The sequence below is a fragment of the Strigops habroptila genome, chromosome 6 (genome assembly GCF_004027225.2).
Source record: "Strigops habroptila isolate Jane chromosome 6, bStrHab1.2.pri, whole genome shotgun sequence".
NCBI lineage: Eukaryota > Metazoa > Chordata > Aves > Psittaciformes > Psittacidae > Strigops > Strigops habroptila.
In genome coordinates this window covers 75179452-75207359 of record NC_044282.2, presented here as the reverse complement: position 1 = coordinate 75207359, position 27908 = coordinate 75179452, and the positions used below count along the sequence as shown (strand labels likewise).

Sequence of the window (27908 nt, the reverse complement as noted above, 5' to 3'; positions counted from 1 at the left end):
GCTCCTTCCCCTGCCACCAGCACAGCCACCAGCCTTTAACTGTACCCTTTTTAATGGTTTTGTTAAAAATGTCATAAAGACACCATGAATACAAGTACTGCAGTTACATCCATACAAAAAAAGCAATACAAATTAAGCAGCTGAATACAAAAATACATTGAAATACATGAACACCACAATGTAACTCAGAGCACTACTCGGAGGGGTGGATGAGTGGAAAAAAATTAAATAAAACCCTTTTCTCTTCTGTATTAGACAACTGAAGTATTCTCCACTTGGAACAGGACCTTTCTTCTAGTTATGTACTTCACAATTTCTTCTATATACAGCATAGAATAAAATACTTTTAAAAGATATGACATTTTTCATCCTCAATATGTGATATAGGTCTCTTTTACACTAAGGATATCGAGTGGGTGAATAAAAACAATGTCTCACGGGTACTGATCTGAAAAGGAGGAGCAAAGTTTTCCTCTTGAAAGCGTTTCCGTGGGGTTTGGAATCACTTGGTGGGTTTGGCTTGATGTGTCGGACAATCCCGGTCAAAGCAATCCTTGTCTCTCACAGTAATGTACATAATATTGCTCGTGTCTATACAATCATACAAATGTGGCAATCAGATCTACATGGCCTTTATGAAAGAGACAGCTCACACATATACAGCTCCGGAGGGGGGAGGTTCTTCTTCATGGCTTATTTACAATGAAAGTGCTTGAATCAGCTCTAACACAATACATGGGAGGGGAAGGGGGGGTTCTACATGTCAATTATTAGTCTTCCCTGAACTTGGAAAAGTATTTCTATAGAAAATACCACAGCTTTGCAAACACTAGAGCGGACTGGAGGACTGCATGTGGTTCTGAGATTAGCAGCTGAAAAGTGTTGAGAATTATAATTTACAAATAAATAAAGCAAAGAGGTAAACCAGTTACAAAACAGCAGAAACCTGCGATATTCACAACAGTAAAAAGACTCGATCGCTAACAAAAGGGGGAAGCGGTGGGGTCGAAAGTCTTGAAAACATCTTTTAGGGACTTATCATCTGACTCCCCGTTGGGATCGGGCTCCGGGGGCTGAGTTCCCTGCCCGGGCTGCCTGACCTGCCGGGGGTCGCTGTACTGGGGTCTGATCAGCCCCGACAACGCCTGGATGGGAAGGTTGTGCACCGCGGGGGCAGCGCTGGAGTGTTTCGCCTGAGGTTTACTGCTGCTGCTGCTTGCTTTATCCGGAGCAGCTTCTGTGGAGCCGGGTCCTTCCGGGGCTTTCTCCTTCGGCAGAGACGAATCTTCCGGGACACTGGGCTCGTTTTTACCGGCATTTTTCAAAATGCTCTTTTTCTGGTTCTCTCCATTCTCTCCTGACGCAGCCGGAGCCGTGTCCAGCGACGAGCCGTGATCTCGTGGGTCATAGAGACTGATACCGCTCAGGATCGAGCCCGGAGCTCCCAGCCTCACCCCACTGGATGCCAGTTTGGGAGCGTAGGGAGGCAGAGCATCCGGCTCAGGCTTTGCAGGGGCAGCCTCGGGGGGCTGTGAGGAGCCAGCAGCAGCTCTGGCGAGGCGGGGGTCAAACTTGGCAGGGTGCGAGGAGTCCTTTGCGACTCCGTGATGTGCGTCTGCACTCGACAGTCTGTGGAGCCTGGGATCAACGTTCTTTTGTAAGCGGGGATCTCCCAGCTTGCTGGAGCTGCTGGCATGGGAATCTGCAGCCGCATCCAAGTAGCTGCCCCGGGCTGCCAGGCTGTTCTTTGCCTTGGCAGCCAGGCGCGGGTCGGCCGGCAGCGCGCTCGTGTGGGCATCGCTCTTCAAACCCCGCAGCTTGTTCAGTCTCTGGTCAGCAATGAGGGGAGGGAGAGGTAAATTGATTGAAGAGACGGGGTCAGGCTTAGGCAGAGGTATGGGGAGCAAGTCCTCAGGTGCCCACACAATATGCTTAGCAAAGTTTGGCTTCATCAGGGTAACATCCATCTTAATGTGGCTGAACTGCCGGAGCTGGGATCGCGGATCCCTCAGCGTCACGCCGGGCAAAGGCTCCAGGGGGATGAGGAAAGCTCGCTCCCGCAGCTCTCTCTCCGAGTCCTCTTCATCATCATCCAGCCCCTTCTGCTTGGCCTTGGCTCCAGCGTGGTGCAGGTCGAGCTTTGCTCCCCCAAGGGCCGAGCTGCCGTGAGCACCCTCACTGACCTTGTGCATCCGGGGGTCCCGCACGAGCCGCGGGTCCACGGAGCCGGACTCCGAAGGCTTCCGCGGGTTGGACCTGGGAGAGGCCCTCAGCCGGGGGTCAGCAGCCTGGGACCCTGCTCCCTTCTCCTTCGCCAGCCGGGGGTCAGTGGGAATTCCAAGCATGTGCTGCTCTGCGGAATGTTGCTGCCGATTCCGGAAGTTTTCACTTTGTTTCTTTAGGGTTTTTAGGATTGATTTAACGCTGCTCCCCTCCTCCTCCTCGCTGCTGGAATACCAGTTGACGTTGTCATCTGAGAAACACCAAACCAAGATTAGTCAAGCAAATAATCGCATGGGAGTACAGCACATTCACTCATATAAAGGGTAGGCTCTGAGCAAACTCAGACTGAAAAGACCTGATATTAAATAATCTCTCCCTGTATTATAATAACTGTAATCTAAGATGACAGAAATCCAGTGCAACAAAGAACTGACATAACAAAAACACCCTGGAGGCAGCTGAGATGCTCCCAAGCTCTGCTGCGTTCCCTTTGTCAATATTAACTTGGGAAAAAAACCTGTTTCAAACAATTATTTCTACCAGTACTAGTAAAAAACCCATTTAAAATGTGAGTCTTGATGAAACTGATCTTCACTGTGGGATGGCAGAATGAAAAGTAAAATGACACCTTGAGTAGTCTCAGAACCAGATCAATTACAGATGTGGAATTTGCTGCCTTATTACATCCAAATCACCACATTCTAGTTAGAGCTCAATATTCAGGAACAGAAGAGCACTTCATTTTAAAGGATAAATTCTCATTTATGGGATGCAATTTCCTTGGAAAGCCTTATCAGCACAGCTCTGTGCTCAGTTCCACATCCTAAACTCACCTGCTTGGTGAAGAAGTCTTAGTGTCTATTGTGGCTCAGTAGAGTGAGAAATGAAGACAAACCCACCCCCCCACCCCCAGTATTTAATGCACAGTAACACATGTTCTCCCAAGGAACAAGGGATGGGACAAGAGGAAACGGCCTCAAGCTGCCCCAGGGCAGGTTTAGATGGAGCTGAGGAACAATTCCTTCCCCAGAGGGTGCTCAGGCATTGGAACAGGCTGCCCAGGGCAGGGCTGGAGTCACTGTCCCTGCAAGTGTTCACACCCCGTGTAGCCAAGGCCTCAGTGCCATGGGTTAGTGGTGGCCTTGGCAGTGCTGGGCAACGGGTGGACTTGATGATCTTGAAGGTCTTCTCCAACCCAGCTGATTCCATCATTGCCCATCCCCTCGCTGGCAGTTGTACCACATCAGTACTCAACAACAGGCAGTGGCATGTTGCTGGAGGGAGCGGACAGGAACATTTTCCCATTACGCTGCTTTCCAAAAGCCCTCTGGCCAGGAGGACACGTCACTCTGGTGAGCAGCCTCCAGCTCAGAGCAGGTTACTCCCGGTTGCTCTGGTTTTCCCCGTAGCCTGGAGGGCTGCACCTCCACATCTCTCACCATGTGATCAGAACTACACTGGCAGTGTCCTCAAAACCACAGGATGCAGCATGTCCTCACAAACAGTGCATACAGCAACTGCCTTTTGGTCACAGAGAAGCATTTCTGGGCACATAACCCAGCAGCCTCAGACGAAGCTGCAGCAGGGAGCAGGACAAGGAACAAGTGCACTCTCTGTGGCTGGGTCTGATCAGCAGGGTTACTGCTCTCTGTCATCCAGGTTAACACTGCAGAGTTCAGCTATCACAGAGCAAAAACTACTGCTCTAGAGATATGGAATATGCAAGAAAGATCAAGACACAGCTGTATGAACAGAATCTAAGAGGCACTCGCAGTACTGGCAGTTAGAAACCTCTCTGCTTCAGGCAGGCATTTTAAGAAGGAATTGAGTTATCTCCAACAGTACCTTTTGAAAGCACAAACTATACCCAAAAATTATCCATGGATCTTTCTACGTGGAATAGGAATGAGGCAACTAAGCCTACACTAACATCCTAGAAGAAGCTGGGAGGAAAGCAAGTACATTCAGCTGAAAACACAGTAATTGTGAGTGGTAAGGAAATAAAATCCATGTTCCAGGCTAATACACACTCAGTATGTTTGAAACTCCAACAAAATCATCTTTACCTTCATCTTTGCTCATTGCCCTCTGCCCCTGGCTGCTGACTGAGTCTCCATCTCTCTGATGCTTCTGACTAAGTCTTGCATAAAGGGCTTTCTGCATTGCTGGAAGGAAATCTGGTACATTAATGGCTGGCTTATGGCCCATGTGGCCACTCATGCAGTCCGACTCGCTTCCACCTTGATGTGACTCTTGAGCCATGAGGTGAGCCTGGTGATCTGTGAATTCTCCATGCCATGGTCCATCTGCAGCACAAAGAACACCAGTCAGCAGCTATCCTCTACAAGGTCTTACAGCTTGTAAAGTCAAAAACATAAACCACATCAAGTAAAATCAATGTGACATATATTACACGACTGGAAAGCATCAGCTGAAAACACCTTTACACTGAAGACATTCCAGGAGGTTTGGCTTTCTATCCAAGATCCTCTCAGCAGCTCAGCTTTGGAGCCATGATATTTCAATAGCACATCACTGAAAGCACCAGACCAAGGAACAGCAATGTGGAAAGTGTCCTTACCCCCAGAGTTATTGGCTGGCTGGAAGTTGTGTACAGCTTGGTGAGAATAGTAATTGTCATAGAAGTCAGCCGCGTTCTGAATAGGCTCGTAATTCATGTTGGGCTGCCGCTCCCCAGGCATCTGCTGGTACTGCGGCCCTGGAGGACAGTGATTCTCTCGTGGCATGTTCACCATATGTCCTTGAACTCCTGGGGCATTGTAAGATCCACCAAGACCTGGTGGGGTGTGAGGTGGGCCACCCTGCTGTCCTTGCATAGGCATACCAGTCTGGTTCTGTGGTCCGAGAAAGCCCGGTGGAACACCCTGCATGGGAGGACTCTGCGGCATGCCCGGGCCCTGGGGCCCTCCACATGGATGATGTCCAGGAGAACCTGGGTGCATTGGTGGCCCGTTATGTCCTTGGGACATGCCAGGTCCTGGTCCTGGACTTGAACCTGGGTTATACATGTGCTGGGAATGTGGGTCATTTCCCTGGAACGGCGGTCTCGGGGGCGATGCGCTGTTGTAGAAGGTCGGTGGCCTGCAGGCAAAAGGAAATCAGTGAATCAGGTTCTGCACCTACAAAGGTCAGCAGCCTCTTAGCTATCTCCTGCCCTCCTCACTCTTACACGTCTGTCCTTAGTTGATCTTAAGGTGGATTAAAATCTGAAAGCAGCAAAGTGAAAGCAGCAAAGTCATTTTCAAAGAGAGTAACTCCATACACTTAACGACTCATCATAACCCAACAGAGGTGTCTGAAGTAGAACATGTACAACATATCAGCACATGCGGAACTGGATATCTGCTGCAGCAAAGAGTTTTAAACACCCCAAGGCCAACAGTCTCTATCAGGAGTGTCCGTTAGCTACAACTAGAAAGAGGTGGTAGAAGAGAATGAACTGCTCAGCCTGCACGTGGAGATAGGCACGCAGGCACAGAGCCAAACCAGGAGCCAACGGAGTGACTTCCTGGAAGGGCAATGCCCACGAAGTTCTCTTCTCTGGAAAGCATTAGATAATTATGACAGCCAATATCTGACAGGACCTTAACTCAGCAACACACTCAGGAGTGCAACTTGTGACAGAAGCAAAGAGAACTGCTCAGCTACTCATCCAGCCGTGTCTGAAGGAGGGTTCTACACGAAGTTCTGAAACCTACTTTTTCCCAATCTTGTGTGCTAAATCCACAGTTGGCTTCACAACTATTTCAAACAGAGATGGGATCTTCTTATAGTCCCCTGATGGATCCTGGTAGTTTTCCATGTCAGACTCAGAAAAGGGGTACTGCTCTGGTGGGGTTGGCAGAAGCCCCACTCCCGGTGGTGGCTTTGGCAGAGGAACTATGCCACGCTTCCGGAGCTCCTCCAGCTCCTTCTCATCTTCATTCTGTGGTTCCTCCTCATTATTCAAAACCTGGAACACAGGAATGCAGCAGACACTTCATAAACCTTGCAGTATCTGCAATTCAACTTAGTCCTGCACTTTCCATTTGGTTACCTGCTATGACACTACTATTAACATCAAATTATAAATTAATGATTATAAATCCATTATTACTTGCTTTGCAGGACACCCATTCACAGCCAGGGTGAAACTATTCCTGCATCAGGAAGGGACAATTCCACACAAGTCCATGTCCTTCAAGCAGTAATTTTAAGTGACAGAAGTTGAAGGACTTGTTCTAAGATCCACAATGCTGCAAGTGTTAAGGGGTGTTGTGCAGTAAGTGGAGAGAGACACAAACACCCTACTTAAAGGTCAGGATTTCATGAATCATTCAGAGGAGGCACCTCTCTCCTTCCTTCATCCTGAGCGCAGAAGTCAGTCAGGTGATATCTAACTTCTAAGCAGCTAAAGGTAGGCCACATAAAAGCCACCCTTCTTGTTACAGAGTCCATGAAGACCTCCACAGACAGGGGCACAAGAGAAAGCTGATGGGCACAAACATGAGTTGGGAAAATCAGCGAGTTTGATATGGCTAAAACTGACTGCTGGGAAAGGGAATTCCTGGTATGGAACCTGGCCACAGACTTACCATGCAAAATAGCAACAGGGAAGTTTAACATCATTAGTGTTTAGCATCACATCCCCTGAGAATCACGTGGAAATTTCCAGCAACCCTCCCTCATTCTCTTTAGCAGCAAGCCTCCTGTTCCCAGGCACAAACTGCTCACCTTATCGAGCAGCTCTTTTGTTTCTGCAGTCAGGGGAGCATGGGAAAATTTGCACTTATCTCCTTGGTAGCACTTAGCTCCTGTGTGGTAGAACTTGCAAGGGAACTCATGTAAGCAATGTGTTAAGGATTCCTAACAAAGGTTCATCTCTACATCACACTGGGAAGTTTATGAAGTGCAGCTCTCAACTATCCTTCAGCTCTTCACCAGCCCTTCATCCTTCCAAAGCAGTATGTTAAGAACTTTGAAAGCTAATAACCAACTTACCTCCCACTTCCATTTAATATTCCACTAATAATGACAATACTGTGGCCTTGATGTTATTTCTGACTCTATTCTAAAATTGTGATTAAAAAGATGAAGGTCTCAATGCCAGAGTAGAACCACAGAATCCCAGCGTGGTTTGTGTTGGAAGGGACCTTAGAGCTCATCCAGTTCCAACCCCCTGGCACAGGCAGGGACACCTTCCACTAGAGCAGGTTGCTCCAAGCCCCTGTGTCCAACCTGGCCTTGAACACTGCCAGGGATGGGGCAGCCACAGCTTCTCTGGGAAAAGTCTGTGCCAGCGCCTCAGCACCCTCACAGGGAAGAGCTTCTGCCTCAGAGCTCATCTCAATCTCCCCTCTGGCAGGTTAAAGCCATTCCCCTTGGCCTGTCCCTACAGGCCCTTGTCCAAAGCCCCTCTCCAGGTTTCCTGTAGGTTCACAGCTATTTCCTGATGCCTCCCCAAAAACCAATCTTTGTGTAGTAAATCTACACAGCCTTTTGTATAGGGTATTAAGAAAAGAAACAGCCAGCCTTAAAAATCACATCGCTGAAGAGTAAATATAAACTTCAGTTCAATTCAAGTATTATTTTTTAAAGGATATTGTGCAAATAAATGCAATTCTCTCCTTTGGTGCAGTAACCCTGTATGTAGAACTTGCAGATCTCCTTCTTCTTCTCAATCTCTGCATCATGATCGAATTTACACTGCTCTCCCTAAAAATAAAACCAAGAAAAACCATTATCCAGCTGAAATGCTGAGTAATTCCACTCAATATTTGAAGAAAAACATCCTCCTTGGCTGAATTGAGGCTTCTTATCTTTACTAGCACAGAACTGCATTAGAAGCAAACCAAAACTGTGGTCGGGGGGGCTCAGACAAAGAGAAACAATTCCTGAATTGGGACTTAAAATACAAGCAGTGCTTACAGGGAACAAGCTGCTCTTACAGTCCCAGTTCTCTTCTCTGCCTCTGCCTACAAATTTGCATTAAAAAGACATTTAAACAAGTATTTTACTGATATAAACAACTATGGATCAGAAAACCTGATTCTGTTTTAAGGGAGGGTGGGAGAACTTACAGTCCAATAGGCAAAGTATTAAAGACTCTTCCCTGGAGGAAGAATAGAGCCCAAATCATACCAAGTTTCTACCAACCACACCACATTACCCACTAGGGTGTAGGGGGAGAGGTTTTATGCACAGTTTTTGTGGTTATTTTCATGAAAAACATACTACGTGTATTTTTTATTGTTTTCAAACTGAAGGTGGCAGCAAATCCTCATCTCCCTGAGCAGGGCACACTAGAATACAGAAAGGCAGCAACAAATGATTGTTTCTTCTTGCCTCTGGTTTGGGGAAAAAGCATTTTTACCTTTATTTTCACCATCCGAAAAAGAAACAGACAGTGTTCTACCTCTAAATATGCAGAGAAGCCACATATAAACGACACACTCCTTTGAGAAGCATGCAGTTTCTCTCGAGTGTGGTTTATAATTGGCTGAACTACTCTGACATCAGAGGATTCAACTCCCCAGCAGCATAAATAAGCTTCAAAATGAAGCAATAGCACTTTATTGATGCAATTAGAGACTGTGTTGGAAGGGCTTTGCTTGAAGCTCACTGCTCTGAAGAGGATTCTCTTCCTTCTCCTGCCTTCCCCTTGCTGCCTGCAGGAAGAGGATTCTCTGGTAGGGGAACTATTGCTACAACCCCACTTTTTACTTGGGAAAGAGAAGTAATGCAGCATCATTAAGCAATTCCTTCAATGGCTCAAAATTAACAGTGGCACATAAAGAGAAATAATCTAATCCATTCAGAATCATTGCCTATTGACACACTCCACACTTATAAGACTTGATGTGTATTTACATGATGCATTGGCAGTGTGAGTTTATGGTACTAGCACAGATGTTTGTACTGTCTATACTAACAAGCAAACCCAATATTTTGGATAGAATTTGTTGTAATTCAAAACGTGTAACATATTTTTCTACAAGTTGGCATTTATCTATCAATTCTCAAAGCATTAGACATCAAAACACTGATTTCAACACACGTTTTCTTTGCATCAGCTGAAGTAAACCAGAAAAGAGCATCTTCCCCCTCTCCTCCCAGCAAAGCAGAGACCACCAAGTGCACAATTACCTTGATACACCTCCCTTCCAGGAAGTATTTACAGATCTGTTTGCCTTTGTGTTCCACTGTGTGCTGATTTATGAACTCCTGGCTCATGTTCACCCACTTCTTCACCGGTTTGCCATCCTGTAAGAGAAATAACATCCTGCTGATGCTTTCTTATGAAGCACAGTTGTGGAAACATTAAGAGCATACCTGGGGCACCAGTTACCCCAAAATGTGATTCAGTTCACCATGATTTAAGTTCTTAAATTATTATAACCACAGCTCAATTTATAGGTAAAGAAATGCCTTTTCTTAGCTGCTTTAATACATGTTATACCATGAGGGAAAGCAGAGAGGAAGCACAATTCAATCATGACCCAACATGTGAGAATTATTATGCACTTGGTGAGGCAAATAATTGTTCTCTCATGATTTGATTCCCATGTGGCATCTGCTCTTGGGATAGACGAAAAACACTGTGGAAAACTCATGTAACCAGGGAGTCTGGGACTGGTGCTGAGGGGACCTGGTGCAGCTGGTGAAGGCAATGGAGCTGCTTCAACGAGCTGCTGCCGCCGGCACTGCACCAGAGGGTAGAACAAACCTTGTCTCTGCAGTGCTGCCTGGTTTCCAGCTGCTCTGAGGATACAGGGAAATGGGCTTTTCCCATTCCCCATGTTCACCAAAGTGAGCAGGGACCTGAGAGCTGACTTGGAGCTTCTGGAATGGCTGTGGTTCTCCACTGCCATCACGCTGCATCGTGACCACATCAAGTGTCTGCTTCCATTTTGCTCAGCAGATTCAGCAATGTCACACAACATTAACACTAAGGATGAGGTGCAGATTTTGTTGACACTGAGAAGCAGAAATCTTTGAGCTGGAAGTGCTGCTCCTGGATCCTCAGGATCCATTTGCTTCTCTGAGCACACCGAATCCAGAGAAATCTCAGCTGCTTCACACAAAGCAGCTTTGCTCTAATACCTGATCCTCTTCAAGGTCAATGCAAGTATCACATACATAGGCTCCTCCAAGTCTCTCTGGGTGCAAATCAGTGACCACCCCACACCCCAAAGCTCTTCAAACAATGGACCAAAGTTGAAACCCATGGAACCCATGTCCCATGGAATCCCAGGGATGACACTGTGTGGCTTGAGAGTCTTGTCCCTGCACACCACTAGTGAATTCTTCAATGCATCTGCACTGCAGAATTCCTTGTTTTCCTGTAGCCAGGAGCCCAGCTTTTTGCCTTCTGCCTGCTGGGACCTGCCTGAGCTGCCTCACCCTTCCCCACAGCCGGGGACATGGTGCTGGAGGACAGGGCATGCTCTACAAGGAGGAGCCCTACAAACAAGGCATCACCCTAACACATCAAAGAGGATCTAACAGATCCAGGGAAGATCTGATCAGGACCACCCAGCAGCCCCACGGAGTTTGGCCAGCAGAGAACATGAGGGAAAATGGACATGGCTGAATTCTCCACCACCACATTAGTGAGAAGCCAGCCCTGCGCATTCCTGAGGGCAGGAGGGAGCAGAGCCACAGGCATTTCAGACTCAAACATGACTTGGTTTAAATGTTTTCCAGCCATGGATGGATTTGATCCATTAATCACTGGTTTTGTATTGGTTTGCATTTAAATGAAGGCTGGTGTGAGACATTTACAACTACTGTGCAAATACTGAACACTATGTTGTCTTTTAATTCCTGCGCAGAGAATTACTAGATGAAAACCAAGGTCATGCGTATTTCCACGGCCACAGTCAGAACTGTGGAAGAGAAGGAGAATTCTTCATGATTCAGATGGAACCTAGAAAAAACTGTCCATTTTCTTTGCTGGTAGTAGCAAAACATCTTGTTTCCAATACAGTGAACACTGTAGTGTTCAAAGTGAATGGTGAATGCACCATTCAAAGCCAAAGCCCATAAACCACTTTCTGCTACTTTTTCATATTTGCAAGAAAAACAAGCAAATTATTATTAGTTTATCAATTATATTTTGTACATCAAGTGTTGGGAAATTCTAGGAATTTTCTAGATAAGAGAAAAAAAATCACAGAACCCCAGATTGGTTCGTGTTGAAAGGAGCTTAACGCTCCTCCAGTCCCAACCCCCTGCCATGGGCAGGGACACCTTCCACTAGAGCAGGTTGCTCCAAGCCCCTGTGTCCAACCTGGCCTTGAACACTGCCAGGGATGGGGCAGCCACAGCTTCTCTGGGAAAAGTCTGTGCCAGCGCCTCAGCACCCTCACAGGGAAGAGCTTCTGCCTCAGAGCTCATCTCAGTCTCCCCTCTGGCAGGTTAAAGCCATTCCCCTTGGCCTGTCCCTCCATCCCTTGTCCAAAGCCCCTCTCCAGGTTTCCTGGAGCCCCTTTAGGCACTGGAACTGGTCTAAGGTCTCCCCTTCAGGAGCTTCTCTTCTCCAGGCTGCCCCAGCCCAGCTCTCTCAACTTGCTTCTTGTCCTTTTATACCTTCCACCTGATCTGTGAAAATTACTCACTGCAGATACTTTTAGGTGGGAAAATTCTCCCCCTCTTTACAAGCCAGTTGGGCCAGTGTGCAGCTCTTGGTAAAGTTTAAAGATATGTATTTTGAAATACTCCTCTGTTAGAGCAAAGCACCCAGCAATCTGCAACAACCACATCCTAATTCAGCTCTAACCCCACGTACCTCGTGAAAGCCATCGGACCCTTTGTTGCCACCTCTGCCCCTTCCACGATCCTTACGCTTCAGTTTCTTTTGCATCCCACGCCCTCGACCAATATTGTAGTTATTTCCTCTTTGAGAAATACCTGGAAAACAGAAATGACCTCTTCAAGTCACCTCAGAAGGTCAAGAACAACGGGTATCTAGTGACACTGAATACAGACACATCAAACTAACCAAGTATCTCCCTCTCTGCAGCCTAAATACTCTCTTGAGTATTTAGGCATAAGCTGGCAAATACAGCCAGCTGTGACCCTGTGCCTGCTCCTTGAAAAGCTCTTCACAGCAACAAACTGAATATGGAATCACTCTTGTCCCAAGCAGCACTCACAATCAGAAGTGCACACGTGTTATTTCTAACCAGCCCAAAGACTTGAGGTATTTTGTGCTGTTTGGTCACTTTCTGAACTCAGAACTAAGGGTACAATTGGCACTGCTTGGAGGTGCATGATTTGTTGTCACACCATGCAGGAAACCTGAGAGCAAAACCTAAGAAATGAGACAGAACAGCTTCGAATATAGACACGTTTAATGGGAAGTGTCTGGAAGGCTCAGGGCTGTAATGATGCAGGCAGCAGCACACCAGGAGTCATGGTCTCATCTAAAACCACCAAGACAGAGCATCTGCTTTCTCATCAATCTAAACCCAAAGACAAGCAGTTAGAAAGTTCTCATTTCAGGTGGCAGCCACTCTATGACAGCAAGGCCAACGCCAGTGAAAACACCTTGACTTCACCTCAGATGACTTGCAGGCAGAGATTTAGAAGCAGTATTGCCAAGCAGCACATGAAAAGCCATTTCTGCCTCAGCCAAAGAGATCCTGACAATCTTTTGGCCATCTATTTTATTGTGAATAAACAGAATACCATAAATCTTCACTGTACTAAACGAAAGACAGCTTACTACCTTTGTACAACACACAGTATCTTCCTGAGAACCACTATGGTATTCATGCTGTCATACAAAACCCTGCTCAAATTGACTGGGAGTCAATGGCTTTTAGCCATGATTCAAGGGAGAATTCCTCCTTAAGAGGAGCAGTTTTTCACTGGGATTCATATCAGCCCAGCTTTGAATGCGAGAAGAGTTGTGAAAAGGAAAATAAAAGGATACTAGCACAGTACTTGTACTACTACACAGTACATAGCACTACTTGTGGGCCCAATACAACTGGCACACACCAGCCATTGCTACAATTAATGATTCCAATTCTCTTACCTTTTTGGACCCCTTTCATCCCCTGCTTTTTCACTGGTTCCTTTGGGAACGGAGGTCCCAAATCAGTACTGGAGGTCTCTTTAGCTTGCCTGTATTGTTTAAGCTGATCAGCAAAATCTTCATCCTTTTCCTCCTCGTTGTAATTCCCAAAGTTTTCATCACTGTAGTGACTGTAGTCATCATAGTCCTTACTCTTGACATTCTTTTTATGCTGCATTTTCTGCGAGCTCATGTAATTTCCTGACACGTGTCCATGCTGTGGGGAAGGCATTGCATTGCTCAGAGGCAACTCAAGAGCTCAAACAACACCCCTGCAAACCCATTGGGTTTATGCTGGTTTATTGTCATGCTTTCCACCAGATTTGCACAAGCAACCACCAATAATACACACTGAGAATCAGTCATGCAGTAAAAATTAGTACTTTTGATTCTGAATGCATCGAAATTAGTAAAAAAGGTAAAAAAGACCAGCATCAGCATCTATACCCCAGGAACTTTTCAGTGAGGTTGACAAAGCAGTTTAATATACACAGTTCTGAGTGTTGTGTCACTTAGATGAACTATGCTTAAAATCACTTTTTCCCTGCCTGAGCTCCAATTCGGATGATCCCGGATAGAGATGATGCACTCTGCCCTGTCTCTGTCAGGATGAAATACTGCTCAGGGCCACTCCTGAGCCAGCACTGGCCCTTCTGCTGTGTCTGCAGATGGGATCTGCAGTTTGTTCATAGATTTGGCTCGTCTAGAGGGCTCTGGAATGGTTTCAGGCTAAAAGGAAAAGCTCCTCTCCTCTGAAGTACCCGAGCTTCAGCAAGCTGCTCTATCACAGGTTTAGAGCTTGGTGCTCTGTGTCCCGCAGTGGCCTCAGGAGGGCTATTGAGCTGCACAGACTGGGAAAAGCCAGCACAAACAGAACTATCACAAAGCAGAACCAACTCCAGATATTTAAAGGTGGCTTTTCAGAAGCTGCTTCCTCTTAGAACAGTTTAAATCACAGAATCCCAGCCTGATTTGGGTTGGAAGGGACCTTAGAGATCACCCACTTCCAACCCCCTGCCATGGGCAGGGACACAAATCCAATGCAGGCAATAATAAAGCTACATTAATTGTTGCCTGATGAAGGAAAACATGGTATCAGGCTTGTTTGCACCACCTATATTCACACCACGGATCATGCTTTATGTCTGGAAATCTCCCCAGGGAAATGAGAACTCGATGTGCCTCCAGAAGCTCGTGAGAATGGGCACTGCCATCAAACCAGCCTTCAAAACCCCAGCGTTTACAAGTGCACTTTTTATATTACACCTAATAAAGACATGAGAAATGGGTTTAAAAAACACTACCTGACTGAATGAGGAATCATAATCTCTGTATGAAGAGCTGCCACTCTTTTTATGTGGCCTTTCTGTACGCTCAATGTCAGAGTCATGGCTGTAGTCGGAGCTGTCGTCACTGGAAGGGGAGTTATGCTGAAAAGAAGAACAAAATAGCTCTCAAATGCTGTCTAACTCTCTGTGTGACTGGTCTGCTGTACAGGAACTTGTAAATGAAAGTATGTTCTTAACTCCACAAAGCTCTGCTGCTGGGGGAAGCTAAAGCAAGCACTCTCTGATGCCCCACTATGATATGGCAAGAGACAGATGTGACCTGATGAGGCTGCCATGTACAGCTGAGGGCTGTGTGGTTGCTTTGGATTGTACCTGCTTCCTATGGGTCCCTCTGAGCCCTGCATCTCTGCCACCCAGCAGGGATGCTGCTGGAAGGCTAACACAGCTGGGAGATGGCTAGGAATTGGCACATGGCCATAGAAATGACCAGCATCCTGCCCTTTCCTGCAGGAGAAAGCTCAGTGTTACTGCATTACAAGTGTTCTAGCAAGATGTCTTGTTCTGCAGAAAATGAAGAGGGGAAGCACATGAAAACACTGTATTTCCAGAAAAGGACCATCAGGTTTGTTCTAGGATAACATTCTGTGAATTTCTTGCATTGAAGTTGGTTAAAATGCATATTAGACACATTATCTTAATGAACGTCACTGAAGGATGCACTGAACAAGCCTGCAATCTTTCCTTCCCATGTGCTAATACTTAGCACAAAAAGTGAAATTGATCAATTTACATTAAATTTCACCCTAAAACTCTCTCAAATCTCTACGGTCCAGTCACCATTGTTGTTGCCAGTGGCCAGTGCTTAACTTACACTGCTGCTTCAGATTTAAGCAATTTAAGGAGGGGTTTAACACTTCACCCTCTCATGTCAGAACTACCACAACCACCGGCAGCAGCATGGAGTAAAAGGCTCATAAATGTATTTTGCAAGCTGTTATTAAAAGAAATACATAAATAAATAAGCATCCCGTGAAGATGTGTATTACAAATAATAGTTACACCTATTAAGAGAGGAAACCCAAGTTTATGAAATGCACCGAGGCAAAGCAAACAAGTGAGTTTCCAAACGATCATTTCAAAAGTGCTATGCTTGGGTTATTTAATGATTTATGTCTCTTATACCACAGAAACTGTCACTGGAATGTGTGAATACGCACTTCCATGTGTCAGAAGTCTATTTAATACACAAACTCTTTAACACTGAAGTGCATTGGTGAGATGGGAATCCCCAAACCTGCCCTCAGACCCCCAAAGGTTGCCTAAATGGTAATAAAAGCATTTTTCTTCTCTAATTCCCTGGCTCCTTGCCTAAACCTGGCATTAAAATCAGCACCTCCACCTGTTTGCTTTGTGTTTCCCCACCTTGTGCTTATCCCGCCTTCTCCTTTTGGATTTCTTCTTTTCTTTCTCTTTTTTGCGTTTCTTCCGTGATTTCCTGTGTCCTTTCTCATTCTTCTGTTTGTCGTCACCTTTTGAACCATGTTCTTTCACATCCTCATAGGCTGCATCATCTATTTCCCCATCTTCCAGCTCTCCATCCTCTCTGTAGGAGGAAACACATCAATACATTAAATGGCACGTTATGATCCCTCTCATCTGCCCAACAGCACAGTGAAAACACCCCCAGTTCTTTGCACCAGGCACATCTTTATACATCTGCTTATGCTTTTTCATACATGGAACACCCCAAGAACTACCAGGATTTAAGGATTTTAAAGCAAAATGGAATGCAAACCATTAAATGGCAAAATCAAGAAGTTTTAGAGCTATGGTTTGGCTCTTTTCAAGGTCTTTTCTTCCTACACAGGTTTCTCCAACCTAGATTAAAATCGCAACGCTCTGTTGCCCCTAAACACAACTAAGAGGTAGTTTAACCACTTGTAGCAGTGCTCCCACTACAGGGCTGTTCCCTGCATGGTGCTGTGTTTGCAGAACAGATGTGATCACAACTAAAGGCAATTCAACCTCTCTGAAACCAGAGTTAAATAATGAAAGGAAGTAGTTGGGCACTGCAGGAAAAACAATGCACAGTGATACAAACACACGTCCTTCAACAGCTCCTGGAAGTGAAGGTGGGATCCAAGTATCTAAGGTGGAATGGCCAAAGCCATGAGCAGTTTGAAACAGGAGAATTAACTTAGTAGTAAGGTGAATTCTTCAAAAGAAATCAGCAGTAGTTGACAAGGAGCAGTTAATACTTGAAGAATGAGTAAAAAGATGAATACAGACACAAAACGTCACACTTCAAGTGCTTGTAAACCAACTACCAAAGGCTTGTGCTCATCTCCGTCAGTGGGGAAAAAAGGTTTCTATGATTACATGAGACTTCAGTTCAAGTTCTGTCTACTGAAATACTTTGCCCCAAGGAAACACGTTGCCCCAACACCCATTTCTCATCCCTGTTGCAGACTTGCTGCTGGAGCAATCCCAGCTCCTCTTCCACTCTTTGGTATTAGCTGGAGTTTGGTTGTGGAAGAATTTGCTGCTTTGAGACATCTGTACTTGGCTCTATATAGTTATTCCTACATTATTGCTGCTTCGGGAATTCAGCCTCTGGAGGCATCATGGAAACTTATGGCAACTCAGTGCTCAGTTTTTACATGGGATTGCTTGGAAATGCCATCAGTGCCTGAAACCCTCCCTCTGAAGGGCCCGGATTCAGCAGATGGTGGAGCAGGAAGGGGAAAGACTGTAGAAAACGATATTAAATGTACAAAAATCAAGGAATAAAACAAGACTAAACAAGTGCTGGGGGCAGTAAGAGGTATTAGGACTGAAGCAGTAATTTGGGTTTATTAAATTGCCTTATAATTTGTCCACCTCACCCGTGATGAACTCTGCTTCAAGGCACTGTGAGTTGCAGGAAGGGGGAAGAACTCACCAGGAAGCAAAAGGCCTGAGGCTCCACAGTAAAACCAGTCAGTAAGAAGGGAGAAGCAACCCAAAGTTGGGACTTCTTCTATGGATATGGCAGGGAGATGAAAAGGGAAGATGACAGGACTGCTGTATCAGCACCTTGTGTGTCCTGGGGCTTCTAAGAACTAAATACTCTTTAACAGCCACAATGGAAGAAAGAAACATCAAAAACCCATCAAGATATGATTATAGATCCCTGACTAACTGGAAGGGAAAACCCCACATCAAGATGATCAGCTCATATAAAGGCTTTGGAGAAAACCAGAGGAAATCCATCCATTCCAAGGTACCACCTCTTCACTTTTAGTTCTCAGCTACTGGTGGGATCCTACAGCACAGCAACTGCGTACCCATCGCCTCCGGGCAGCCCACTGCAGGCAGGCAAAGACAGGTTATGGGCACCTGAGCCTCAGGAAGATGCTTTGCTCTGCTACATGATGGACAAGGGACTCCAGAACATTTCTAGGTGACACATAAGGGCAGCCAGCTCACCCAGTGATTGGAAATACGGGAAACTCTGGAATATGGGAGAAAAATCACCTTCTAGGTGAGTACTGAAGATGGTTTTGCTGAGCAGCATCAAGTAGTGGGACTGGAAAGAAGGCAAGTTTATAAGAAGCTTCCAAATGTCAAAATATTAAGAAGTGGGCATTAAATAAAACAGATTTAATCTGAATAAAATATTCTCTGGAAGGTGTCCTTTAAAGACCATCATTCACACTGAGGGGCAGTAAGAGGAACCACAGGGCAGGCAGCGAGTGATCCTGCAGGACTCTCTGAAGCAGACAGGGCAAACTCATGGAAGATGAGCCCATGGAAGGCCTGGCTCTTCCCTCCGACACACTGAATACACTGTGGGGAATAGGAAACAAAAGGGAGCTTAGAAAGAAGGCAAGAATTGCTCAACTGTTGTTTCTTAAGCTCAGCTGCACTGCAAACACAACCACCACTGGGTTTGCTCCTGGCCTTCAACAGTCACTGGGAAACACCCTGAAAAGGACCTGACTTTTAGTGCAAATACAGACTAGCAGGAAGCTGGGAGGTTTTGAACAAACAGTGGAACTGAGCAGTAAGAATTACAGTGCTAAGAATAAAGGTTTGCCCACGACCAAGTGGGCGCCGAACGTGAAGCAGAGGCAGCTTCAGAACCCATTTCTGTGTGATCTTTATAAGGTGCTCATGGAAATGTGCTCACACACAGTCCTTACGGTGCCTTGTGAAGAACCTAACACCAAGACACTCCTGTACGAGAGAGCAGAGAAAGGATCTTCTGTTAGGTACCCCAAGCATAGAATAAACCCTGTTCAAGCACCACAGTGGCCATTATCTGCAGCACTCCCTGAGAACCTCTGGAGTGCATCCCAAGAAAGCATTTGTCCCAACTTTCCAGGCAATGAAGTGTGCTTAGAGAAACTGGAACACAAATACCTACGGAACACCTGCAGCCATTGGGAAAAACAAGCTTTCCTACTCTGGCAACATGAGCTCAACTCCCTCCCTGAAGGATTTCTGCTCAATTTAAACATGCTCTTAAGAAAATGCCCACTGGAAATGCTCTTTAGGAAAACAGGTTGTTCCCAGTTCCTTTGGGAACTGCCCTCATGGATTTATACTGCTGGGATGCATCCAGGGCTCCATTAACTTTCTAGGTAAACCAACTGTGCAGGATGTCAGTAATGCTATCCTTTGGACTGCATTCCAACGGGAAGGTTACGGAAGGTTTTCCATTACTCCCCCAATGCCTACATTCTTTCCACAACATCCTAGAATTTTCCAGGCACTGAACTTCAAGAACGTTAAAAAAAAACCAAAACAGAACAAAACCCAAAAGAAAACTCTGCATAAATGTGATTTGAAAATAAAATTGCCAAAAATATACAATTCCTTGGGAACAACTGAATTATCCTTCAAAGAAAGTTTAACAGAGTGATAGGGCAGAAAAAAAATCCATTTTATAGGATTTTTCCCCATTTAAAACCCAAACTGAGCTGTGCACTACAAAGTGAGTGCAGAACATACCCCTTTTCCAAGTTCGCTTCCTACGCATATTCCAGAGCTGGCCATAGGAAGCAGCTTTGGGAAGTCAACAGACGTGGGCTGGAGAACCCACAGCTAAGCAGTGGCTGGTGCTCCAGGAAACAGGCCTGAGCGTTGCCCCCTGGCAGGCACCTACTGCAAACCGACCCCAACACTGACCTAAGAGGAGACAGAGGAACTTGTTCTGTGCAAGGTACAGCTTTGTGCTCCCAGGACACTCTGGCCTTGCACAGTGCCTGCAGCAGTGCTTCTGGTGTGTTCTCACACACAAAACACGCAGTTTTCTTGACGTGGACAAGCAAGGAAGTGTAATTTGGTTCTTTGCCAAGATTCACTTCTCTTTCACCTCCCCTGCCCCACAGAACAGCCACCACCAAACCAACCGCTGCTGACACAATGCCACCAAGCTGTGGGCACACTCACTCCATGGTGCCTCCACAACACACACCTCGGGGGTCAGGGACAGCCCCTGCGCTGACCCAGCACCACTGGCAAGGTGTAACTGCTGCCACGTGCTTGGATTTGCAAAGGCTGAATCGATCCAATGCACCTTCTCATCAATGGAAGTTGATCCTGACCTGTTACAGGGCAGTACGGAACTCTGGCACAGGACAGAGCAGGAGAGGGCACCTCACCTCCAACCCAAGATCTCAGCTAGCACTACCAAGCCCTTCCCACCCGAGTGTGTTTAAAGACCTTTTGGAAGAGAAACAGAAGCATCTTCATCAAATACCAGTTTAAATTGCTTAGAGGTGTTTGGCTACCGCTGCCTGACCTGCTGGAAGTGCTCATAAAGAGCCCCTGATGATGACTTATTGCCATATGGTCCTACCATTTCCTCATGACCCATTGACGGCAAATCCTGCAATGCAGAACACAGGAGATGCAAAATTAAGTAACATCACCTAGACTCCATGAGCTAAACAAATGCTAACTAAGTCAAAGGCAGTGATGTTTCCTACGAGCCCCTGCACAAGGAGGAGGTACACACAAAGAACACTCGGTTCCTCTCCAGATGCAAGAGAAAGAACTAAAATCACTGACGGATCACTCCCTCTTCCGCCATCTCCACATACTTGGAGCTTGAAGGATATGTGAAAATGAAACTAGAAAGCATTTCCACTGTCCCCAGGGTATTTCTAGAGCATCTCAGGAATGGATTACAAAGGGCCAGAAGCCAAATTAACTTTCAGGGAAGAATCAATCTGGTGAAATCACTGAAAGAGCAGTTATGCAAATATTTGGGTAGGGAAACAGAAATCCACACCTAAAGTAACTCACTGTTGCTCTGGTGTTCACTGCTCAGTTGCTAACATTGCAACTCAGCTTTAACTCACCTTTCCTGCCCTTAGCCAGAGTCATTTTTAAATAGCATTCTTCATGTGCAAAGCAGATTTACAACTCAAGCTCTAGGACACAGAAACGAGATGCATTTTCTCAGCACACTGACAACTGCAGGTTTAAAATACTTTAAGAAAACTAAACTGGCTTTCCTGGTGGGAAATGTTCCTCTCAGAAGGACTGAGCACACGTGCAGACAGTGCAGGAGCTACAGGAGAACCTGAGTTTTAAGAACTTACATGAACAAAACCATACAACCAAAATGTGAGTCTACCACACAACCACAGAATCCCAGCCTGGTTTGGGCTGAAGGGACCTCAAAGCTCATCCAGCTCCAACCCCTGCCACGGGCAGGGACACCTTCCACTAGAGCAGGTTGCTCCAAGCCCCTGTGTCCAACCTGGCCTTGAACACTGCCAGGGATGGGGCAGCCACAGCTTCTCTGGGAAAAGTCTGTGCCAGCGCCTCAGCACCCTCACAGGGAAGAACTTCTGCCTTAGATCTAACATTATTTTCTAGATATCTATATTATTATATCTAACATTATTATATCATATATATATGATAATATATATTATATATAATATATATTATTAATAGCTAACATTATTATATCAAACACTACTTTCTGTTAACTCCTATTTTGGTAGGTTTGATTCACAGCTGAGGAAAGGTCTCATTTCAAAAGAATCACATTTTGGTTTATAACATGATGCTTTGACTTTCTTTATTAGAATAAGCCTTAAAGAGCATATGAATAGAACAGACTTCCCCAAAGCACTACCAAGGTGAGAAAAAGTATATAGTAGGAAAAATGAAAGGCTGCAAACATCTCCCTTTACTTCTTGTGCACACAAAGGACACAGCAGCAAGAATGCAAACTTCCTACATGAGCAGCTCTCTACCACGCCAAATAACGAATTATTTTTTAAGCAGCTGCTAATTTCTGGTGCTAACTGAATATTACTGCCCAAAAAGGAAACCAAATCTCTTTCTTCCTGAAGCGAGTGCATTGTTAAACCTTAACCTCTTCCTTCTGTGATTAGTTCTAGAAGAGACAAGTCATCAGAAAACACAGGATGTCCAAAACCTCAACTGTTCATACAGAAACAGCACGTTCATTCACAGCCTCTTCTGCTGAGCTCTGAGTACCCGTGATCAGGACACATAACGCAGGACAAAGAGTTTAAACCTATTGGGAACTACCTGAGTGGTTTGACACTGGTCAAGACGTATCTAGTACAGAAGCCTTACACCCTGGGTATTTGTCCTCTCTAGCTTCCTTTGGGCATGTTTTTCACAGTGCCCCACACTGGATTTCTATTCTAACCCCTCTATTCCAGCTCCTCACACACTCCTGCTGCACCACATACCCTCCTGCTCACACTCTCCATCCAGAAGAACGTGGTGCTGTGCAGCACTCGTGGCTGCACACACGGGCACAGCCACCTCACCAGTTCATGCTTCCTGTCTGCTCACTGTCACACGGTGAACCTGCAACACTCCCAACAGGTGAGATTTGGGTTCTGTGAACCTACAAAGAGCACAATAACTCAGACCCAATTTGATGGCATGAAAATAGTAAGTCTAAAATAAGATTTTAACAGTGCTAAAGCGTCCCAGATGCTGTGACACTAAAGAATTTATGAATGGAGGCCCTCAGTGCCATGGGTTAGGGGTGGCCTTGGCAGTGCTGGGGTAAAGGTTGGCCTCAATGATCTTAAAGGTCTTTTCCAACCTGATCGATTCTGATTCTGAAATGAGAATGAATAAGGAAAACACCTACAGAACTAGAAGGTGGTTTTGCTGTTAACAGCACAAGTCCACCAGGTATCAGCACTGGCTTCTTTGACAACGTTATGCAGGTCACTTAAGGCACTTTTCTTTGGCCACCCTGCAAACATGACGTTACTTTAACCTCCAGCCAGGCAGTGAAGCACACCATGAGAAGTTACACAGCAGAGAGCTGGGAGGGTTTTAACCTCTGCTCTGCTTTCACGCACAGTGCTGGGTCACTGGTACTGTGCTCCCATAAAGCGGACGAAGTAAGTGAAAAAGCAGCAGTGCCAAAACATAAGCTTCCTGTGGTGGTACTGCAGGCCAATGAGCAACTTTTGGGCAGGCCACATTGTCACCCTGCTGCCCACCCACCTCCAGTCTCTGGGGTTTAATACTGCAGAAGAAATCACAGAACTCACCTCCTCCTCCCCAGAACAGGAGTGACCCAGCCAGCCGCCTGCTGCCACCCCTGCAGTGTTGGCTGGATGGCAACCAGCCCTGTTTGCCCCCAGGGCAGACTGGGGAGCGATTCTCTCTCTGCTTCCTGATGTCAAAGCAAGTTTTGAAATCATGCTGGAGAACAATAAATCACTGCAAGGCTGCATCCAGCGCTCACAAACAACTCCAACTGCACATGAACACATTCTTTGGTGATTAACTATTTCTGACCTAAAGAACAAGCATCTTTCAAACCAGCTCTGAGCAAACATTTTCAAAGCAGACTATGCACACGCGGACAGAAAGCAGCAGGTACAATAAAAGAGAAGTATTTAAGTTGTCAGTTGAAGATGGATGGGAGGCTTGTGGGAAGGGAGAGCAACAGGACACTGACTAAGCCATAACAGAGAGAATGTACAACCAAGGGGTGTAACAGAGATTTCAAGTTGCTGTTACTGAGCTGCTACAAGCCCCACGTGGGGTGTTCCCTTCCCTTGCCATGGCTGGAACTCAGCAGAGCAGTCTCCATCAGGGTGAACCAGCCAGACCGGTCAGAGCAGCAGTGCAAGTCATGCTCGCCCAGGCCAGGAGGGCTGCACTGGGAAGGGAACAGGCAATTCCCAAGACAGCTGGAAGGGAAACTGGGAAAATAAAGGCAATGGGTGCCTGGGTGAAGCCTCTGTTCACGTGGCTTGTCTGGATGGACACAGGGCATGTGCGGCTGGCAAAGGAGAGGCTTTGGAAGAGCAGCACCACAGCCAGGAGCACACAGAGTCACAGCATCAAACACTTCAGCTACACTTCATAGAGCTCAAAATCAGTTTAACTTGAGTAATAATAAAGTGACTGCACCAGCTGCAGTTTGAAATGTAGAAACTGTATCAAACACATAACGGGAAAGCGGACAATGAGGATTAGCAGGGTTCTGGGGGAGCGGAACCTGCCATGCAACAGACAAGCCTGGCTCTGAAGTGCCATTTCCAAACAGCCCCTGCAAACACCAGGACAACCTCCTGACGAAAGCCCACAGGCCGCTGAGGTGCCTGTTCAGAGCTGCCCCCGATTTCCTTTGCTGTACCATGAGCATGGAAAAAGGGGCCTGATACTCACACTGCAGCGCAGCTCCTGAGACCCTGCTGGCTGCAGGAGCACTGCCTGCACCCCTGTGAGCTCAGTTAACGTTCCATGCTCAGACCTCCATCGGGTCACTGCTATTTTTACAGCAGATAATGGGATAAGGCATCTCCGAGATGGAGATTAAATGACAGCAAAGCAGGAATAGCCACCAGAAAGTGTCAGCACCAATCCAGTGTTTTAGACTGCAAAAAGAAATGAACTCCGAGTTACTTTCTGAAGCCTCTGGCAGCTGTAAACCTGGCACCGGGTTCAAAGGCAGAACCAACTTAGCACGACTCCTTCTCCTGCCCGTGAGAGCTCCCTGTTAGTCAGAAATCAAAGTCCACCCAAGAATTCAGTCCATGCATGAGGACTGGATTCTATTTGTGGCAAGTGCTTAGTTCCTCTCTTAGGCACGTGCTTTATCTACCGCATGAGGCACAGGTGGGACAATGGCCCCAAAATAAAGAGTTTTAAGAGAAGCATGAAGCTCCCAGCCCTGCAGATGATGGTAACAGCAGCCACAACCTCTCACAATGAATCAGCCCTCTGGGAGAGAGCAGGAACTTGCACATTTACCCACAGTTCTGTGTGTATTTGCTGTAACTGAGGTTGGCAGCACCCTGCCACATAGTTCTTTCTTACCCTATTACCTACAGAAGCAGCAATCCCCCATAAAACCCGACCTCACAGGAAGAACTTTACACTGACACCTTTCACCTGTGCACAGAAAGTCTCAAACACGCCAGCAAAGACAATGTTTCCACAATGAGCTAACTAAAAATATCTGTAAAATGAAAAACTTCCTTCCTTAAGCAGGTGCCTGCCTATGAACAAGGAAAACAAAGACTCTGGATTAAAACAATCTTCTATTATCCCAAGTGTGAACAGAAAAGGGGCTTTTACTGTTTTCTACTGCTCCAAAGCACTAACCAACTTCTTTAGAATTGCACTGATCGGTTCAAAATCAAACCAAATATTAACAGAAATGCTATTCATTCATGCTGCATGAATGGATCTGTTAAATGATTTCAGCAGCTTCCTGTTATGGGCTGTACCTACGGTAAACTCGTCCTACCGAGCTACCAGTGCCTAAAGACCTGACTGCCCTTGGCATGGTTTCTGTGGAGGGGACTGATCCTGTTTCTCTTTGGGCCTCCCCAGCTGGTGGGGAAATCTTCATACACTGCAGGAAGTCCACACTTTGCTCACTAACGTAATACAAAGACTTCTTTGGGGCTTCTTTCTTTTTTAACAACACTCTGGGTGCATGGAGAACACACTTTACACGTTTCAGATCACAGGGGAGCAGAAGTTGCACAAGCCTTGTTTACAAAGAGCATTACTTAACAGGTTAAACGTGTTTATTGTTGAATCTCCTGCTCTTCTGAAATTAAAACATTATAAAGCCATGTTTATTGGAAATTAACCTGTATTTAACACATCCATTAGACTCTCAGGTAGCACTTATTTATTCTATTCCACCATTTACCAGTGTAACAACAGCCGCAGCGGTGAGGAGAGCTGGTGAGAGGAACTCTACTTGTCACCACCGCATGAGTAACCCCCAGTTAGCACAACCGTGCTTCCAGCAGCACAGTGGGCACCGGGGGCTCGGCCTCACCGAGGACTTGGGAGCACAAAGTATGTTCAATCCCTGAAACAGCACAAAGGAGCTCTCAGACCACTCTGCCTGCTGCTGCCGCACGGTTCTAACAGGCACCTCCAGCAATCCCAGCGGATTACTGGTCTGCTTTGACACGGCACTCCTTCGGAACATGCAGCATGACTCAACTTACGCAAGTAAAGGCAGGAAGGTGAAACCAAGGATCAGCAGCTCCGAGGTCTGCCCTGAACCTGTCGCTAAAACACAGCACCATGTCTGGAGCAGTCCCTCGGCTCTGTGTGGCCCTTCCACTTCCCAGTTTGTACCGCAGGCTTAGTGACGCTTCCTGCAGCGAGGGAACAGTTACGTTCCCTCACCAGCCCTTTCCTGCTGGGTTTTCTTGCTCCAGCCCTCTGACACGAGTACAAGCAGGGCTGTGGAGCTCTGTGGGGAGGGCAGCTGTGGCAACCCAGCAGCTTTAACTCCTGCAGTTGTGTCTCTGGGTAGATGTAGACTGCAGGGCTGGTCGCTGCCGCCCTGGCACAGTATTTTTGGAACTAGTTAGGCAGGCCAGGGCCGCGTGGAGGAAGGATCTGAATTTCCAGCAGCTGCAGGAGAGAAAGGGAGGGAAGGAGGGAGGAACAGAGGTCCTTTCACCAGGAACAGGACTCTGGGTTTCTGCGCATGGGGACTGAGAGGTGGCAAAGATAACGTCAGTCAGAGCTTAATCTGCATAAAAAAAGATCCAGTTAAATGGGTAAGGTGTAATCTGGCAAGAAAATGAGGTTAAATATGGCTCTAGTGAGAGATTCGGGTATAAACAAAAACAACCAAAAAGAGGAAACCCCAGCTCGGAGCACCCTTTCCTACCTGACTAGCAGCGCCAGGGGAAGGGAGGAAAAGAACAATGGTGACATTCAACAGACACCCCCTGGAAAGTGCAATTTATGGAAAGAAATGGAAAACAGTCCCCGTTCCCAGCCAGAATAAATAAATGAAGATGTAAAAAGGCATGCATTCCAAAAAATAACCCCCTGCTAATAATATGCACTTCTAAACCCGGTGTCACCCCCCTCCTCCCCTCCTCGCACCCCCACCACCACCACCACCCCGGTCCTCCAGCCTGAAGGTGACCTGCCCCCACAAAAACATCGTTAACCCCCTCGGCACATTAACACACAGCATCATCATCATCATCATTATCAGCATCAGCATCACCCCACTAGTATCACCATTATGAGAAGCGGAGAGAGAGAAGAATGTTACTCGACCTTTCGTCCCCTGCATGTTGCCTGTCAGAGTCGGGCATGTTTGGGTCAAGAACTGGGTTTGGGGGTTTGGAGAACAGGCTTTCAAAGGCCATTGTGCTGGCTGTGGTGTGGTGAGGAGGAGGGAGGTGGAGGAAGGCAGGACACTGCCGCTGCCCGTGGTGCGGAGGGAGGAGGAGGAGGTGGCGGCGGCGGCGGCGCGCACAGCCGCTCTGGGGGCGGCTCGGTGAGGAGGAGGGTCGGGTCCCTCAGTGAGGAGAGATGATGAAGGTTTCACTCACGGTTACTTAGTGAGACACTAACGGGCACCCAGTGCAGGGCGAGGCTGCACAGGCTGAGCCCGGCCGCCCCGCGCGGGCAGCAGGAGGCGGCGGCAGCGGCGGCGGCGGCTCGGAGGAGCAGGCCCGGGGCACAGGAGAACGAGAGGACACACACACGGGGGAAGGGAGGTGCTGCTGCCCGCCGATGGCTGCCCTAATTCTTCCTTACAAACATGGCGCCCGCTCGAGCCGCTCTCACAAAATGGCGGCAGCGGCGGCGGCGGGGCGGCGGCGGACGAGGACGGCGGCAGCGGCGGCAGCGAGCCCCGCCGCTCGGCCCCCGGCTGGCTCCGCGGCCGCGCGGCCGCCACCACCGCCACCACCACCACAGCGTCTTCCGCGCCCGCCGCGGCCGCGATGGCGTCGCCTCACGCTGCCCGCCGCCGCGCTCCTCCCCCCGCCGCCGCTCGGCCCCGCCCCCCCGCGGCGCCG

At 47.1% G+C, this 27908-nt stretch overlaps 1 protein-coding gene across 3 annotated transcripts; it reads right to left on the bottom strand.

Moving 5' to 3' along the window:
• Positions 1 to 34: 34 nt before the first annotated feature.
• Positions 35 to 27875, bottom strand: ZC3H6 (zinc finger CCCH-type containing 6). 3 transcript variants are annotated; one of them, XM_030490513.1, is made up of 12 exons: positions 27160 to 27875; positions 16018 to 16198; positions 14611 to 14736; positions 13268 to 13523; positions 12014 to 12135; positions 9370 to 9486; positions 7827 to 7938; positions 6958 to 7067; positions 5943 to 6196; positions 4805 to 5325; positions 4290 to 4529; positions 35 to 2473 (listed from the first exon to the last, which is right to left on the bottom strand). In XM_030490513.1, the coding sequence occupies exons 1-12, from the start codon at positions 27249 to 27251 to the stop codon at positions 981 to 983; spliced, it is 3624 nt and encodes a 1207-aa protein (XP_030346373.1). In that variant the 5' UTR covers positions 27252 to 27875; the 3' UTR covers positions 35 to 980. The 3 variants fall into 3 exon arrangements, with proteins under 3 accessions (XP_030346373.1, XP_030346375.1, XP_030346374.1); XM_030490515.1 differs by having other exon boundaries at positions 541 to 2473; positions 27438 to 27815; XM_030490514.1 differs by lacking the exons at positions 6958 to 7067; positions 7827 to 7938 and having other exon boundaries at positions 541 to 2473.
• Between the last annotated feature and the right edge of the window lie 33 nt (positions 27876 to 27908).

Coding starts and splice junctions, on each gene's coding strand:
- ZC3H6 (XM_030490513.1), bottom strand. CDS start 27,251: ATGGCCTTTGAAAGCCTGTTCTCCAAACCCCCAAACCCAGTTCTTGAC. Junction 5,326..5,942: donor GCACACAAGATTGGGAAAAA/GTAGGTTTCAGA, acceptor TTTTGCCTGCAG/GCCACCGACCTTCTACAACA. Junction 4,530..4,804: donor GCCAGCCAATAACTCTGGGG/GTAAGGACACTT, acceptor TTTGTGCTGCAG/ATGGACCATGGCATGGAGAA.